General features: G+C 41.6%; 1 protein-coding gene across 3 annotated transcripts in view; it reads left to right on the top strand.

Moving 5' to 3' along the window:
* LOC106786093 (protein split ends) overlaps positions 1-15,358 on the top strand; it is a 78,296-nt gene extending 62,938 nt beyond the window's left edge. For 2 of the 3 annotated variants that reach the window (XM_014747118.1, XM_014747119.1), the window contains exons 5-13: positions 155-335; positions 470-761; positions 1,067-1,816; positions 2,000-12,227; positions 12,305-12,421; positions 12,517-12,633; positions 12,785-13,612; positions 13,703-13,861; positions 14,019-15,358. In XM_014747118.1, the coding sequence (XP_014602604.1) occupies positions 155-335; positions 470-761; positions 1,067-1,816; positions 2,000-12,227; positions 12,305-12,421; positions 12,517-12,633; positions 12,785-13,612; positions 13,703-13,861; positions 14,019-14,147 (12,801 nt within the window). In that variant the 3' untranslated portion in view covers positions 14,148-15,358. The remainder of the gene's footprint in view (positions 1-154; positions 336-469; positions 762-1,066; positions 1,817-1,999; positions 12,228-12,304; positions 12,422-12,516; positions 12,634-12,784; positions 13,613-13,702; positions 13,862-14,018) is intronic. The other variant, XM_014747120.1, reaches the window with a different exon arrangement.
* Positions 15,359-15,374: the final 16 nt, after the last annotated feature.

Consider the following 15,374-nt stretch of genomic DNA (forward strand, 5'->3'; position numbering starts at 1 on the left):
ACAGACATTATTAATCAATTATTATTCATTTAAACTGTATTTTTTTCGTCCTTTACGAAATTCCCTAAAAATTCGGTGTGTTCTAATATATGTTTCTTTTCTTTTTTTTTTTTTTTTCTTTTTTTTCTGTTGGATGGATCATCCGGCTTTGCAGGAAATTGACATAAAAAAGCAAGGCGCTGTTTCGAGCTATGCATTCTGTCAGTATTCAGACATCGGTAGTGTCGTTAAGGCCATGAGATCTATGGATGGTGAACACCTAGGTGCGAATCGTATCAAACTTGGATTTGGCAAATCCATGCCAACCTCCTGCGTTTGGGTGGACGGAATAGGAGGTAAACCAACGTTTCACGTTTCTACGATCATTCAATCATGTCGATATTTATATATATATATATATATATATATATGTATGTATGTATACATATAGGCATGCACATTTGTAATAAATCATTCTTCCGTTTTATAGATTGCATGTCGGAAAAATATCTGAACCTGCAGTTCCATCAGTTCGGTCCTATTACGCAAATCGTTTTGGATCGTGAACGTGGCCACGCGTTGGTTAACTTCGAACAAATAAGCTGCGCCCAGGCTGCCGTGAAGGAAATGAGAGGAGCCGCACTTCGTGGACGTCGTCTTCAAGTGGACTTCGCGTCCAGAGAATGTCAGGAAACGTTCTACGAACATCTGGAACGACAAGGTGTTTCTGGTGAAAAACCTTGGGACACGAGGCCTTCGCCGGCGACAAACTTCGATGTTGCGTATGTATAATTATATATTATATCTATAATTATATACAAAAAATATATATTACAATAATATTTTGCATATATTTCAAAATTCTTTTTTAAATCGGTTCAAAGATTAAAATATTTAACAGTAATAAAAACGTATAAAGTAAGTTATGATTTTTTTGTTCATTTGTTAATGTTTGATATAATATATTGATCATTATTATTATTATTATTATTAATGTGTAACAACTAATTGTATAAATGTCTAGCTTTAAGTATCATCGTCACCCCCAAATAAAGAGCACAAAGTAGAATTCACGCGTTACTGAAAGGATTCATTACAGGAGGGAACGTAGCAGCTTTGAATCAGCAGTTACAGTATCAAATTCGGGCGGTCGATTTACTCGTTACGATACACCCCCAAGATCAAGGACAACTAGTAGTTACTCTCGTACTTCCGGTGGTGGTAGCACTCCAGGGGCCAGTCCAGCTCATCCAACGGCGATGTCGCGTAGCAGCAGACGGTCTTACCAAGATTCATACTACGAAGCTGATTACAACGAGCAGAATTCACGGAGATTCCGAAGTTACGACGAATACAGCCAAGGAAGCGGAGCGAGCCACGACGAATATCAAAGCAGCGTTCTCAGCGATGGTAAAATCAACGACGACGATTGTCCACCACCCCCGTCGTCTCGGAGGCATACTGTCCAGAGTGTTGTTACCAGCGTGGAACCACCAGTTCCACCACCACCGATTTTACCTCCGCCCGACATCAGGCATCTTCAAAAAGAGCGAGTCCATTTGTTGGAACAGCTCGAGGAGTGTCACAGCAGCGGCGACGAAGTTGGTTTTGCACCTAAGAAACGAGTCAAACTGGATGGGAGTTCAACAACGATACTATGCGAGGACGATGAACCTGAAATCGCATCCTTGATGGTAACTTCTCATTCCGGTAGAAAAGGCATGGACGTTAGACGCGTAAGTGACAGCAAAGTGGTGGTGCATCATAGTACGAGAAGAAGTAGCTGCGAGGGCAGGGGTCCAGGACCTTGTAAGCGTCGTCGAGATACTTCTAGCAGGTGAGATTGAATAAGTTAGAGATAAAGACAGAAAGAGAAGTAGAGAAATAGAGAAAGGGAGAGAGATAGAAGAATGAAAAAAAGAAATAAAAGTTTCCGCGTATCGCGTCTTCTAACTGTATAGGTGTAATATTATCTCTTTAATTAACTTATCCGTTTTCTTTTATTTTCTAACACATTTAGACATCACGAGCATCACGATGGATCACGACCAGGAACGCCTCTCGTCGATGAAAGACCGGAGAACCTTGTGCCGAGCGAACCAAGAAGATTTCGTGAAAGGAGTCACGAGGGTCCTCTTTCGTTACCTCTACCAAGGTTCGCGACTCAGATGCTGAACAACAACAATACCAGTAACAGCAACAACAACAACAACAATAACAGCAACAACAACAACAACAACAACGGCAACACCAACAGTAGTAGTAGTAACGCACGATCGAGCAGCAGCAATTTAAAAGTCACTAGTCCACCCTGTGCCAGTGGTGGGCTTTCGGTGACAATAAGCCCTTGTACGGCACCCCAGCCACCAGCCTCGCCACCGCCTAGACATTTGAGCCCCAGTCCAACGAGTTCCGACAGCGAGACAGCGCCCCAGTCTCCTAGTCTCGAAGAGAGAATACGTTCCCTCGACGAGAAATACGAAAAGTGGTCGGGCTCGAGAGCTCTGAGTGCGGCCGGTGGCGATGCTTTGGCTAAACTTGACGCGAGCGCTTCGGAACGTTTTAGATTCCGGCATAAACTTTTAGACATGGATCTAAACGAAGTGCAACCATCGGATATAGTGAAGTCTGTTCTCGCGAAAAGGAGTGTCTTCGACGAGGATTCGAAACGACTAGAGAATTTCAGTGAAAAATACGAACCTAAAGAATTTACGGGCGTCATTGGCGTCAGTTCGATGATCGGTAGCACGGCTGGGTTAACTTCTAGCGGGGGTTGTACCAGCAAAGTTTGCCTCCAATATCCATTTCCTAGTCATCCGCCGGTGCAACTGACCAGTACCTCCTCTGTTAGCAGTCACATCGGTGGTAGTAGCACGATGCTCTCGACGAGCATGGTTCCGTCAATGTTAAAAACGACTGATCCACGCTCGACGATGCAGCACAATTGTGTACACCCAACCCCAGCAACACCGATCACCCCGGGCACGTCGATCAAAACCGTCAGTCCGGAATTACCACCAGTTTCTTTACCTATCGGTCTTGCAACTAGCGGGACGGCAGCAAGCAGTGGTAATAATAGCGGTTTAGGGTCGGTCAGTAGCCTTCTTAGTGGTAATAGTAGTATATGTAGTATTCACAACCTCAGCGCCTCGACGAATCGGGGATTAATTTCTAGTAATACAGTTTTAAATAATTCGTCGTCGTCGTCATCATCGTCGTCGTCGTCGTCAGTGGCGATATCTTCGTCATCGTCCTCTTCATCCTCCTCATCCTCGAACTCTTCCTCTATCATTTCCACTTCTGTTCCTCCTCCTTCTTCTTCTTCTTCTTCTTCATCTTCTTCTTCTTCTTCATCTTGTTTAACCTCCTCGTCATCAGTCGCGATATCAGCATCTTCTTCAGTTTCCTTCTCAGCAACGGCAGCGTCAACAGTAGCAGTAGCAGCAGCAGCATTAACAACAGCAGCAGCAGTAACGTCATCATCATCATCATCATCATCATCCGGTGTTATTACGACAACGACGATGATTTTAACAACAGCAACATCGACAATATCGGTACCAACAATTTCCTCGTCAGGCACGATACAACAACAACAACAGCAACAGCAACAACAGCAACAACAACAACAACAATCGAGCGGTCAATACCATCAATCTTCCTTGACAACAACAACCGCTTCCTCTTCGGTGCCATTGTCTTCCACGATATCGTGCAGCAGCACGTCTTCGTTATCCTCTTCCTCGGTCGATATAATTCGTGCTCGATTACGAAAGGAGATTGGCATAAGTAGTAGTAGTAGTAGTAGTGGTAGTAGTACTGGTAATAGAGAGAGAAGAGACTCTCGTGAAGGTAGAGATGGTAGAGATTCGAAACACAGTAGTAAAAGTAAGGATTGTCAGAGTCGAAGATCGAGAAAGGAGGAAATTGATCGGAAGGAAAAGGACGATAAGGAAGTTCCGAGCAACAGCAACCCTGACGTCAATGAAACAGATAATCACAGTAGAGATGTCAAAGAGACCAAGGAGACAAGGTACGAGAGGAGAGAACGTGAAGACAAGGAAAGAAGAGAGAAAGATGATCGGGAGAGACAGGAACGAAGAGATAAAGAAGATCGTGAGAGACAGGAACGCAAGGAACGAGAGGAAAGGGAAAGAAGGGAAAAGGATGAGGAACGTAAGGAAAGGGAGAGATTAGACAAGGAACGTCAGGAGAAGGATAGGAGAGAACGGGAGGAACGAGAACGGGAAAAGAAGGAAAGGGAGGAAAGTGAATTTCGTGAGAAGGAGAGGAGAGAGAAGGAACGGTTGGAACGTGAGAAGAGGGAACGGGAGGAAAAGGAAAGGCAAGATCGCAGGGAACGCGAGGAAAGGGAGAGAAGGGATAGGGAGGAACGGGAAAGGAAGGAACGTGAATTGCGTTTGGAAAGGGAGAAACAAGAGAAGGAACGTTTGAGGAAGGAACGGGAGGAACAGGAAAGGCGAGATAAGGAAGAACGGGAGAGATTGGAACGGGATAGAAGAAGGGAGGAAAAGGAACGCATTGATAAGGAAAGGAAACGGGAGAGGGAGGAGAAGGAACGTTTGGAACGAGAGAGGCGGAAGGAGAAAGAGAAAGAGGAACGGGAGAGAACGGAAAAGGAAAAACGTGAGAAGGAGGAAAGGGAAAGGTTAGAGAGGGAGAAACACGAACGTGAAAAGAGGAGAGAACGGGAAGATCAAGAAAAACGCGACAAGGAAAAGGTCGAGCGAGAGAAGAGGAGAGATCGGGAGGAAAAGGATAAAGAAAAACGTGAACGGGAAGAAAGTAGGCGTCAACCGACCGATAATCATCTTCATCAATCGGTAAATGCACAATCTCAAAACCAGCAAACTTCGCCAGCACCAGTACCAACGAAACGTAGATTCTCGTCCCAAGACTGTCCCACTGAAGATGATAGCAAACGTATGAAGATCTCGGATCATAGGAGAGATAGCAAAGACCGGCCTAGACAAAATAGAAAATCTGAGGATCGCAAACATCGTAATGACTCTCATCGTTCTAGTCGAGAAAGTAGGGAAAGTCGGGAGAGTAAGGATAGCAGTGGAACCGTTCAAGATTCTAGAGATACTACTCACACAGATATTAGAGAATCTACCCGAGAAAATAGGGATAATAATAGGGAAAGTGTTAAAGAAAAACAGAGGAGTAAAAGAAGATCGGAAAAAGAATCTAGGGAACGTAGTCCTAGGGTTTGTCAGGAAGCCGACAAAGAATTCCTGTCAAGATTAGAACTTTCTAAACGTAGCGAAATCAGTTCGCCGAACGATCAAACTTCTACCGGTTCGCATCATCCGAGAGAATCTTCGCAATTCCATCAACAACAACAACAACAACAGCAGGCTTCGTTGAATCAACACAGCGATGTTGACGATGGTCCTGGACATGACATGCAAGTTGCACGACAACATCCTTCCGCAACTGACACGGACAGCGACGAGCCTAAAAAGCATTCGATATTTGATATCGTTGACGATGAACCTGCATATATCAGTATGTACGATAAGGTGAAGGCGCGTTCGACGAAAAACATGCAGAAAATGGAAGAGAAAAGACAGGTACGGTTGAAGGATAAATTTTCGCAATTGAAACAAAGTAGAGCTAGGCGAGAAGAAAAGAAACAGAGTACATCTTGGGACGGTGATTCGGTAAGTAGCAAAGCTTTAACCGAAGACGAGGCTACATCTGAATCTGATTCGGCACGAGCTAAATCTTTATCGAGAAAGGGATCGCGTTCGCGTATTCATTCGGATACTAGCGAAGAAGAAGAATCATTTAACAACAAAGTTCGGAAAAACGTTAAGGCAGATAGATTTCTTGAAAGTGACGTCGATCTTGGGTTCGCCGATACCGAAGAAAAACAAAATCCTTTGGAAACTAGTAGCGTTGTTATCAACAGTGTTGTACATACCAATACGAAAGAAGAAGTACGTACTTCTGATGACGATGAAAGAGTTGCCTATCAAACGAATCATCCAACGATAGTCGTTAATAATCACGAAAGGGATTCGCGCAAGAAGTCGCATAAAAAGAAACAAAAACGTCAGAAAAATTCGGTATCAAGCGAGGAGAATTCTAAATTGGAATCAACCGAAACTACTACGGATCATAAAAATAAGACTACTAATGTTGTTATATCGACTGATACGGAATGTCGTACGAATCATACGACAGAATCGGTAACAACGATTAGTAGTAATACACCAACGACAACGCCGGTGGTGTCGGCAACAACAACCATTGACAATGCTGAAGAAAAATTACGTGCCGATAAGAAGCAAAGAACGAAGAAAGATAAAAGGAGAGAAAGAAATGGAGAAGACAAGGTTAAGGCGAGAAGGAAAAGACTGAATAGGCAAGAAGCTAGGGACTCCCAAAGGATGGAAGATATTTTTGGACCCCTTTCAGATGACGTTGATGATCCTCAACCTCCGGACACGTTCTTTGATAGACTTAGTAATATGACATCTGAAAATAACGCTTACGTTTCTGACAGCGACGGTGGACGTAGCCCAGTTCTAGATGTCGAAAGAGTTAGACGGAAAACAGAAAAAAAGAGACAGAGGCATCACCAGGAGGATGAAAACAGCGTTGATCTTGCTGAAGCTGGACGAGAAATCGAAGCTAAATTATTAGGTCTACCAAACTCACCAAAATCTGCTGTCGCGTGTACGGAATCCAACGAACACGACGTTTTCCGTTTCACCGATGATAATGACAGCGTTGAACCATCCACTCCGACTACAGTACCTGAAAAGGTTAAGGAAAAGAAAAAGAAACGTAAGAAATCTAAGGAAGAACGCAGTAGAAAAGATTATCATCATCATCATCATCACCACCACCATCATCATGAAAAAACTGGAGAGTTACCTTATCTTGGGGCCGATCCAAGTCCTCCAAGAGCAAGCAGTCCTCTCATTCCGAAAACATTGTCCCCAACTTTGCCAGCTCTCAGAGATACTCTGTTAAGTCCTATACCTAAAGTTGTTACATCAAATACATCGACTGTTTCAACTATCAGTGCTCCCGTTGTAACCGGTGTCATTCAACCGCCAAAGCCTGAAAAGAAAAAGGACAAATTTATACCTGGTTTTGGAATAGAAATAGATGAAACTATTCATGAAAATGCGGTCAAAAGTATCTCGGAACCGGAAGAACGTGAAAATGGTAATCAATCTCGTAACGGCAGAGATGAAACAGAAACTTCGGCGACAACACCGCCTGCTCAGAATGAGGATAAACCAAGAGTTGCTATATCGCAGGAAGAAACTGAGGATGCTGTCGCAGCTTTATTAGAAGAAACTTTCGGTGGTTCAACCGAAGATTTCTCTTATGAAGGTGAAGAGGAAGATAATGAAGTGGACGGTACAACCGGACCACAAACAGAAGCACCTCAAGAGGATGTAGAAGAAATGCAACAGGCGGTTGAAAGTTTGAATGCATCGACAGTCGAAGGTGAAGATCTTAAACCTGATACACCTCAAAGTGAACATGATCTTCAAATAGACACAGATACAGAGGAAGATCCGAATTACGAGAACTTCGATCTAACCCAACCACCGAAAACACCAGATATTCCATCATTTTATAAATCACCAACAAAGACAACAACACCAACCACCGTCACGGTTGCTATTGTTGCAGCAGATAAACCAACAGAAGCTGCACGTCTACCACTCAATCCTGTTATTCCAAAATCACAAAACTCTCCAAATTCTATTATAGCACATTCTTGGAACCTTAATGAACATAAAGCGGCTCGCGACACAACAAAAAATGTACAAATGGATACTGTGGTGGAGCCTGGCGTGACGATAGCCAGTCCAGAAAGAGTTTCCCAATCTCATCGAACTTCAACGTCCTCGCCACCGACGTACAGACAACCGATGTTGGGATCGTGTAATGTACCAATCGCTAATGAAACTTCACGAATTTCGGCAGCTAGTAGTCCAAGACCTTCGTCGATTAGCGTACAACCTCTGTATCAAAGACTACCAGTTTCACCTCAATCTCAAATGGTACCAATGCGTCAAGCTTCCCCAAGAATGCAAAACGTTCCGACTCCGTCTTCGTCTTCGCCGTCGAGTATAACGCCTATACCACCACTCGTTCCATCACTCGTTCCATCAAGAATACCACCTTTGATATCATCACAATTATCTCCAAGAATTCCACAACCATTGTCACCGAATGGACAATGGTCTCGAAGTTCTGCGATGAGTCCTCACGTGTCTACAGTTGGGAAACCTTCACCACCTCCAACTAGAATCGCGGTGAGTGTTCCTATTTCTGCGCATAGACCGGAAGTAACGGTACAACAGATTTATTCGACTGCTGCAACTCAACAACCAGTGATTCAACACGCGGCAGGTTTGAAACCACTTAATCCTAGTTACCCCAGAGGTGGTCTGCCACCATTGACTTTAAATATTCCACCACGTCCTTATATGCCAGTACCACCATTGGCACCAGGTATACAAGTTAAGAGTTCTAGAGATTCAGCTGTTTTAGGCAACAAATCTGTAATCGAGACATTACTTTCTGTCAATCCAAACGAACTACCACAAAGATTAGAAGAGCCTAAATTATCGCCTGCTGTTATACCAGAATCTACGAATAAGGCCTCGACTTCTCCGAAAGTTCCTTCGCCTAATCAACCACCTACGTATATACCAGAAACGGCTAAAATTGAAATTAGTGCGAGTACGTCTAATCCAGCATTTGGAAAATCAAGTAGCATTACGGAAAGCAGTCCTTTACAGTCGAGATCTCAAAAACAAATGTCTGTGTCTGTAACAGGGGATAACAGTGTGCTTTCACCACGACCTAAACAAGAATTATCCAACGTACAATTGTTAACAACTCACGTACCACATTGTTCTACACCTAGTCCTGTAATTATAGCTCATGGACAATCCCATATAGTCCATAAATCTATGGTACATAGTCTAGGACCATCTACGGTCTCTTCTCCTAATCAATCGTTAATTAAAACTGTAGTACCGATAGTATCTCAACAATTAACAACAACAGTACAATCCACAACGGCCAGTGACAAGAGTAGCATTCCACAAACAACCACCGTTTCTCTTTCTAATTCTCAAAGAATGTCACCTTGTCCTCAAGTAACCTCACTTTCCAAATCTCATTTACCAGTTGGTCCTCCAGTTTCACAATCGATAATAACCAGAGTCGTACCAACGACTGTATCAACTGTATCGACTACTTCGATGTCCGATAATGTACGAGAATGCATAGAACCACGTGTGGTAACAACACAGACAGAAAAATCAGCGACAGATTCTGATGTACAAATAGGACAAACTGCTCAACCTATGCAATTAACACCACCGATACAATCAAGCCAGCCTATTGAAATTACTAAACAAGAGCCGCCAGTTGATATAATAACAAAACAAGAGGATGCAACGTTAAAGGAAGAAATGGAGTTTACTATATCAAAAACAGAAAAACCTTTGGAACAATCGTGCGAGATGGACAACAAACCTAAAGAAGAAAAAGATGAATTTGTCGAATCAGAGAAATTAGTATCCATTCCTAAGACAGAAGTGTTGAATATTCTGATACCAAAACTTGAGACAGAAACAACAACTATCAAATCAGAGATTGTAAGCGAAGTGAAAGAGAAAGAATATGAGGAAGAGGAAGAGGAGGAAACTGTGCCCAAGGAAAACGAAGAGGTTGAATTGGATGAAGAACCAGTAGAAGATCCATTAAAAGAACCGAGCACAGATCCACTTGCTATAGATGTGTCGAAAGAAGATCCAACTGATAGTAAAGAAGATAGCGATTATTGGTCAGCCAAGGAAGTTAACATAGAAAGTGTTATAAAGAAAGTAGATGCCTTGTGCGATGGCGAAGGTAACGATAATGAAGGTAACGATGGCGAAGATAATCAAGAACATAATCAAGAAACTCACAATAATTCTGTGGAAACAGTTAAGAGTGAATCCGATTGGTTCCAAGCCGAAACAACCGAGGAAGAAAGTAATAAAAAGAACACAACAACGGCTAATGACGAACAAGATGAAGGTGTTGAAACTTGCGAGGCAGAATTAACGAGTCGTCGTCGTGGTAGATCAAAATCTAGACGAGGTGGTAGCAGTCGTGGCGGAGTTAGACGTGGTAGGACAGCAACTACTACTGCAACTGCACACAAAAGAGGTGGAAGAACGCCAAGAGGTAACAAACATCACGTTGCACATAAATTACCCTATGCCGACGTTTACGAATTTCATGACGACAGCGAAGAAGAACATCCTGGTCGTCCACGTTTAATTCTTACCATTAAATCTGGTCCTAACACAGAATTACCAATGGAAGACGTTGTTTCGCCGGCTACCAACACGAGAAAATCCAGAAGGTTAGCTGAAAAAGATGGTAGTAGGAACACGATTGACGATGTAATCGAAGACGTTGTTCGTGGACCGTCAAATAAAAATTTGTCGAGTGGAAATATACAAAATATGCATACCACGAGAAGAAGTACTAGGCACAATAACGCACCACGTAATGTACAAACTACGCAGCCTAAAGTGCAAGTCACCGAATCTCGTAAATCACCAAGAGGTAGTCGCAAAGCAACGAGAAGGACTTCCGAAAATAATGAGGATAGCGGAGGAGAAGAGAAATTTATTAAATTGGTTGTTACCCCACCAAAGAAAGTTGAGAATAAATATGAAAGTCCTGTTACTACTGAAGAATCCAATCTTAAAGTGGAAGAAAGTAATCAAACTTCGACGCCACCTGAACAGAAATCTGTATCTCTTGAACCAACGACATTGATTGATCCGGTAACAGGAATGTTAATAGCAATGAGGGAATCAGAGGAAGGCCAATATATACCAGTCAGTACGTCAGCTACTCAAACTACTACTAAAACGATTAGTGAAGGCCGAAGTACTACTGCAACAGTCAAAGAAAGTTCGATCAATGAATCACTGCAATCAAAATCATCTTTCGAGAATAACAAAACAGAAATTCATGAAGAGCCGAAAAAAGAACAACCACCCGTGGAAACTGTATCTTGTTCATCAATACAAAATCAAGTAATATCTTCGCAAGCTAGTGTTATTACCAAGCCACAATCTCCAATGGTTCAAACTACTTCCACCATTACAGTTGTGCCGTCGTCTACGACATGCACGACTGTAACAACGATGTCAACGATACCTAGCGTGGCTCCATCACAACCAGTATCAACTACTGTTACACAGAATAAACCTACAAGTTTGAAAGCTCATGTATTGAATGCTAGTAAATTATCAACTCAATCTCAGGCTCAACCACAAACACAACCACAACCGCAACCACAACCACAACCACAATTACAACCACAGGTTCAGGCTCCAGTTCTGGCTCCGGTTCTGGCTCCTACTCCGGCTCCGACTCCGGCTCCGGCTCCAGCTCCGATTATAGTTCAGACCCACCCTCAGGCTCAACCACAGTTGCAGCTACAACCACAACCACAGGCTCAAACTCAAGCTCAGGCTCAGGCTCAGGCTCAAGCTCAAGCTCAAGCTCAAGCTCAGGCTCAATCACAGGTTCAATCACAACCACAACCACAATCTCAAGTTCAGGCTCAGTCTCAATCTCAATCGCAGCCACAACAACAACAAATTGTTATTACAAAGCCTGTAGTTCCAACATTACCAAACAAGACAGTAGTTCAAAATATTCTAAAACAACCTGCTCAAGCGATACTACAAAGTCTTCATTTGCAAATTCCTGGTGGCAGAGTAGTCTCCCCTAATTTGAGTCCATGTACTAAACAGGCACAAGTAAGTTCAGGAAATGGGAAACAAGGACAACCAATGTCACCAGTACTTAATAATACGGGTGTACCACCAAATCCTAAGCAACATCTTCTACAGGCAGCAAAACAACAACAGCAACAACCATCCACCATAATAAACATGTCTCAAAAATTACCGATCAACGTTCATCCAGCCAGTGTTGTATCTGCACCAACTCAGAGAATACATCATCCAGTTTCTCAGCCAGTAACAAATAAAGGTATCAATGGGCAACCACATTCGCTCAATCCAAAGGCTCATTTATTACAAGCAGTGGTACCAACAATGGTAACTGGAGCAGTTGCAAGTCCTCCAACACAACCACATCTTGTTGGTCCTCAGAATGTTGCAGCAGCTGTAGGCTGTCCACGTCCACCTGGACCGAAACCTCAGGTACGTGTATTCTTATTTTAAGGACACATATTGATTTTTAAAACGCTCAATTAAATATTTATTTAAATTACTTGTAGGTAACTGGTACTATGGAACCTCCTAAAGTAGAAGTCTCTATGTCTGGTTGCATTATGGTACCCAGTGCAAGTCCTCAGAGTCGCGGGGTACCAATACCAACTTATGATGCATCTATGGTAAGTAAAATAATTTGTATGATATGATATATATACGCTTTTTTTACAGTATAATAAAATAACGTCGCTAAACTAATATGGCTGCTTTTTATTAGCATGGGAGTGCAGGTACTGCTCCATCACCGGGAGCTCAATATGGGCTTGTACCTCCACATCGTGCTCAGACTCCTCCATTGCCACCACCTGCTCATCATCATGCTAATGCATCGCAGGTATATTATCTTTTCATTAACTTATATCAGATAATACTATATGATTATTTGAAATAACACAAAGTTGCTCAATGATCGGTCTACATTAATTTAATATTTGATCTCGTAAAAATATGATTCGAGAGTAATATTTTAATTTTCTTTTTTGCAGAATGATGTTATTGTTAACCATTACGGTGGATTATCACGTACTGCTGAGTTACCACCTCCACATTACATGCATACACAAGTTTTACAATATCATCAATTATTCCGTGCTCAACAAGAAGCTTTAACACCACGTATAGCTTATCATATTCCAGGAACAAGGTCACCTCATTTGCCATTAGATCCCAAATTAGAAACTGGTATAGAAGATAGTCACAGTCCACCTTTGGAATTAAGAAGAAGTACTAGAACTCCTCAAGAACGTACAACGGACAGTCCGCAAGTTGCACAAGTTTACATGCTTCATGGAAGTACGCGATTACCACCGCCACCGCCTCAATATAACGCCGGAAGTAATCCATCTTTGGCTGCACCAACTGCAGCAAGGGGAGGTTATTACGAGCCACCACCTGCTCACTTACGTTCTCAATATCCTATGCCTGCAAGCGAGGCTCCTACAGATAATGCGATTACACCTGACAGACCAAAAAAACATCAAGTGGTAACAACACCACCTCACGCATCGCAAATACCACCTCAAGCATCGCAAATACCACCTCAAGCATCACAAATACCACCTCAAGCATCGCAAATACCACCTCAAGCAGATTCATTCCAAATGTTACTTCAACGTTATCCTGTTATGTGGCAAGGTCTGCTTGCCCTTAAAAACGATCAAGCTGCAGTACAAATGCATTTCGTTTTTGGTAATCCTAATGTAGCTAGGGAGAGCTTACCTTGTAACAATGACGGTTCTACTCCACCATTGCGTATCGCACAAAGGATGAGACTCGAACAAACTCAAGTCGACGGTGTAGCGAGAAAAATGCAGGTATGTTACATATATATGTATATATATAAATAGTTAATTTATGGAAGATTATTAAATGTTCACCAAATAATGATAATCCCTTTAAAACAGACTGATAACGAACATTGCATGTTACTTGCATTACCGTGCGGACGCAACGAGATGGATGTATTACAGCAAAGTAAAAATCTTCAAAGCGGATTTATCATGTATCTGCAACAGAAACAAGCCGCAGGAATTGTTAACATCGCTGCTCCAGGTTCACAACAGGTTAGTTGAAAATATTTATCTATTTTTAGCAAACGATTGATTTAATTTATATATATATACATATTTTGGATTTATTTGACGAAAGAATCGATAAAAACAAATTAATATAAAACGATTGGTAAAAAGATAATAAAAAGAAAAAAATATCTATTTGCAGCCCGCATACGTGATACATATATTCCCATCGTGCGACTTCGCAAACGAGAGTTTAGCGCGCATAGCACCGGATTTGCTTCATCGTGTCGCCAAGATCTCACATTTGCTTATCGTCATTGCCACGGTTTGAGACTGGACAACATTTTGTATGAACAAATTATATCTTATTGGTATATTTTCTACCTAATTTTGCGCACCATGGGATGGGATGCTACATGTAAGAACTAATATATGGCATGAAGCCTATGAGGTGTTCCAGTCATGTGCAGAATTTCTAAAAAAAAAAAAGATAAGAAAATGGAGAAAGGGATAGAAAATAATGGAGTCAAGGAAGAGAGAGAAAGAATGAATCAACGAACGAACGAACAAATAAATAAATAACTAAATAAATAAATAAATAAATAAATAAAAAAAAACAGGGCTCCTATTTGTTTAAAGGAGTCTTTCATCAGTGACAATCAAATGGAATCCGGCGCGAAATCGCCCGATCAAATAGATCGTAAGCCAGTACTAAAGAAAAACAATAATACAAGCAAGGAGACATCCGGTCCTCGGGGTTGTGTGACGTAGAGATAAAAAAAAAACCACAGGAAGAGAGGCAAACCCGGTCTAATCGAGAAAGGTAAATCCCTCCTAAATCCTCTTCCTCCTTTCACCGTGTGTGTCTCCTCCCTTCGTTTAACAAAAAAGAAAAATAGAAGAAAAGGGGAAGAAAAATTGGAAAGAAGGAAAGAAAGAGAGCGAACAAATTTTAGGAAAAAAAAAAAATAATTAAAAAGCAGAAAAAAGTACGTCCCTTATTCAGCAACGGATGACTTTGAGTACGCCAATTGCTGACAGTGTTTGTGGGATTGACCGACTTTAACTCTTGGTCTTTCTGACAAGCTGGTCAGGCACAACAACCCCGATAAGTTAATCTTTTCTCTCTACGAAAGAAGACTTTTCCTTAAACGATAGGATAATGATGATGACGATGATGATGATGAAAACGACGATGTGAATTGACAATGATGATAATGATGATAATGATGATAATAATGTTGATTAAGATGATAATAACGATGACGATGATGATTATGAGATTATGATGATGATGATGATGATGAGATGCACGAGAAAGAAGCATTTTATGTTACACTGTGTACTACTCTCCTTCCTGAGCCAAGAAAAAAGAAAAACAAATAAAAATGAACAAGATTAAACTTCTTTAAAATACCTAATTCAAATATAACGAAGTAAACTATGCCATTGCCGTAGACTAACGGTCAGTTTTTCGCGTGAGGATTAAATATATAGAAAACAAAAATTAAATTAACAGATATATATATATATATATATATATATATATATATATATA

Source organism: Polistes canadensis, unplaced genomic scaffold, assembly GCF_001313835.1.
Source record: "Polistes canadensis isolate GaletaPanama2010 unplaced genomic scaffold, ASM131383v1 scaffold_65, whole genome shotgun sequence".
In the NCBI taxonomy this organism is placed as follows: domain Eukaryota; kingdom Metazoa; phylum Arthropoda; class Insecta; order Hymenoptera; family Vespidae; genus Polistes; species Polistes canadensis.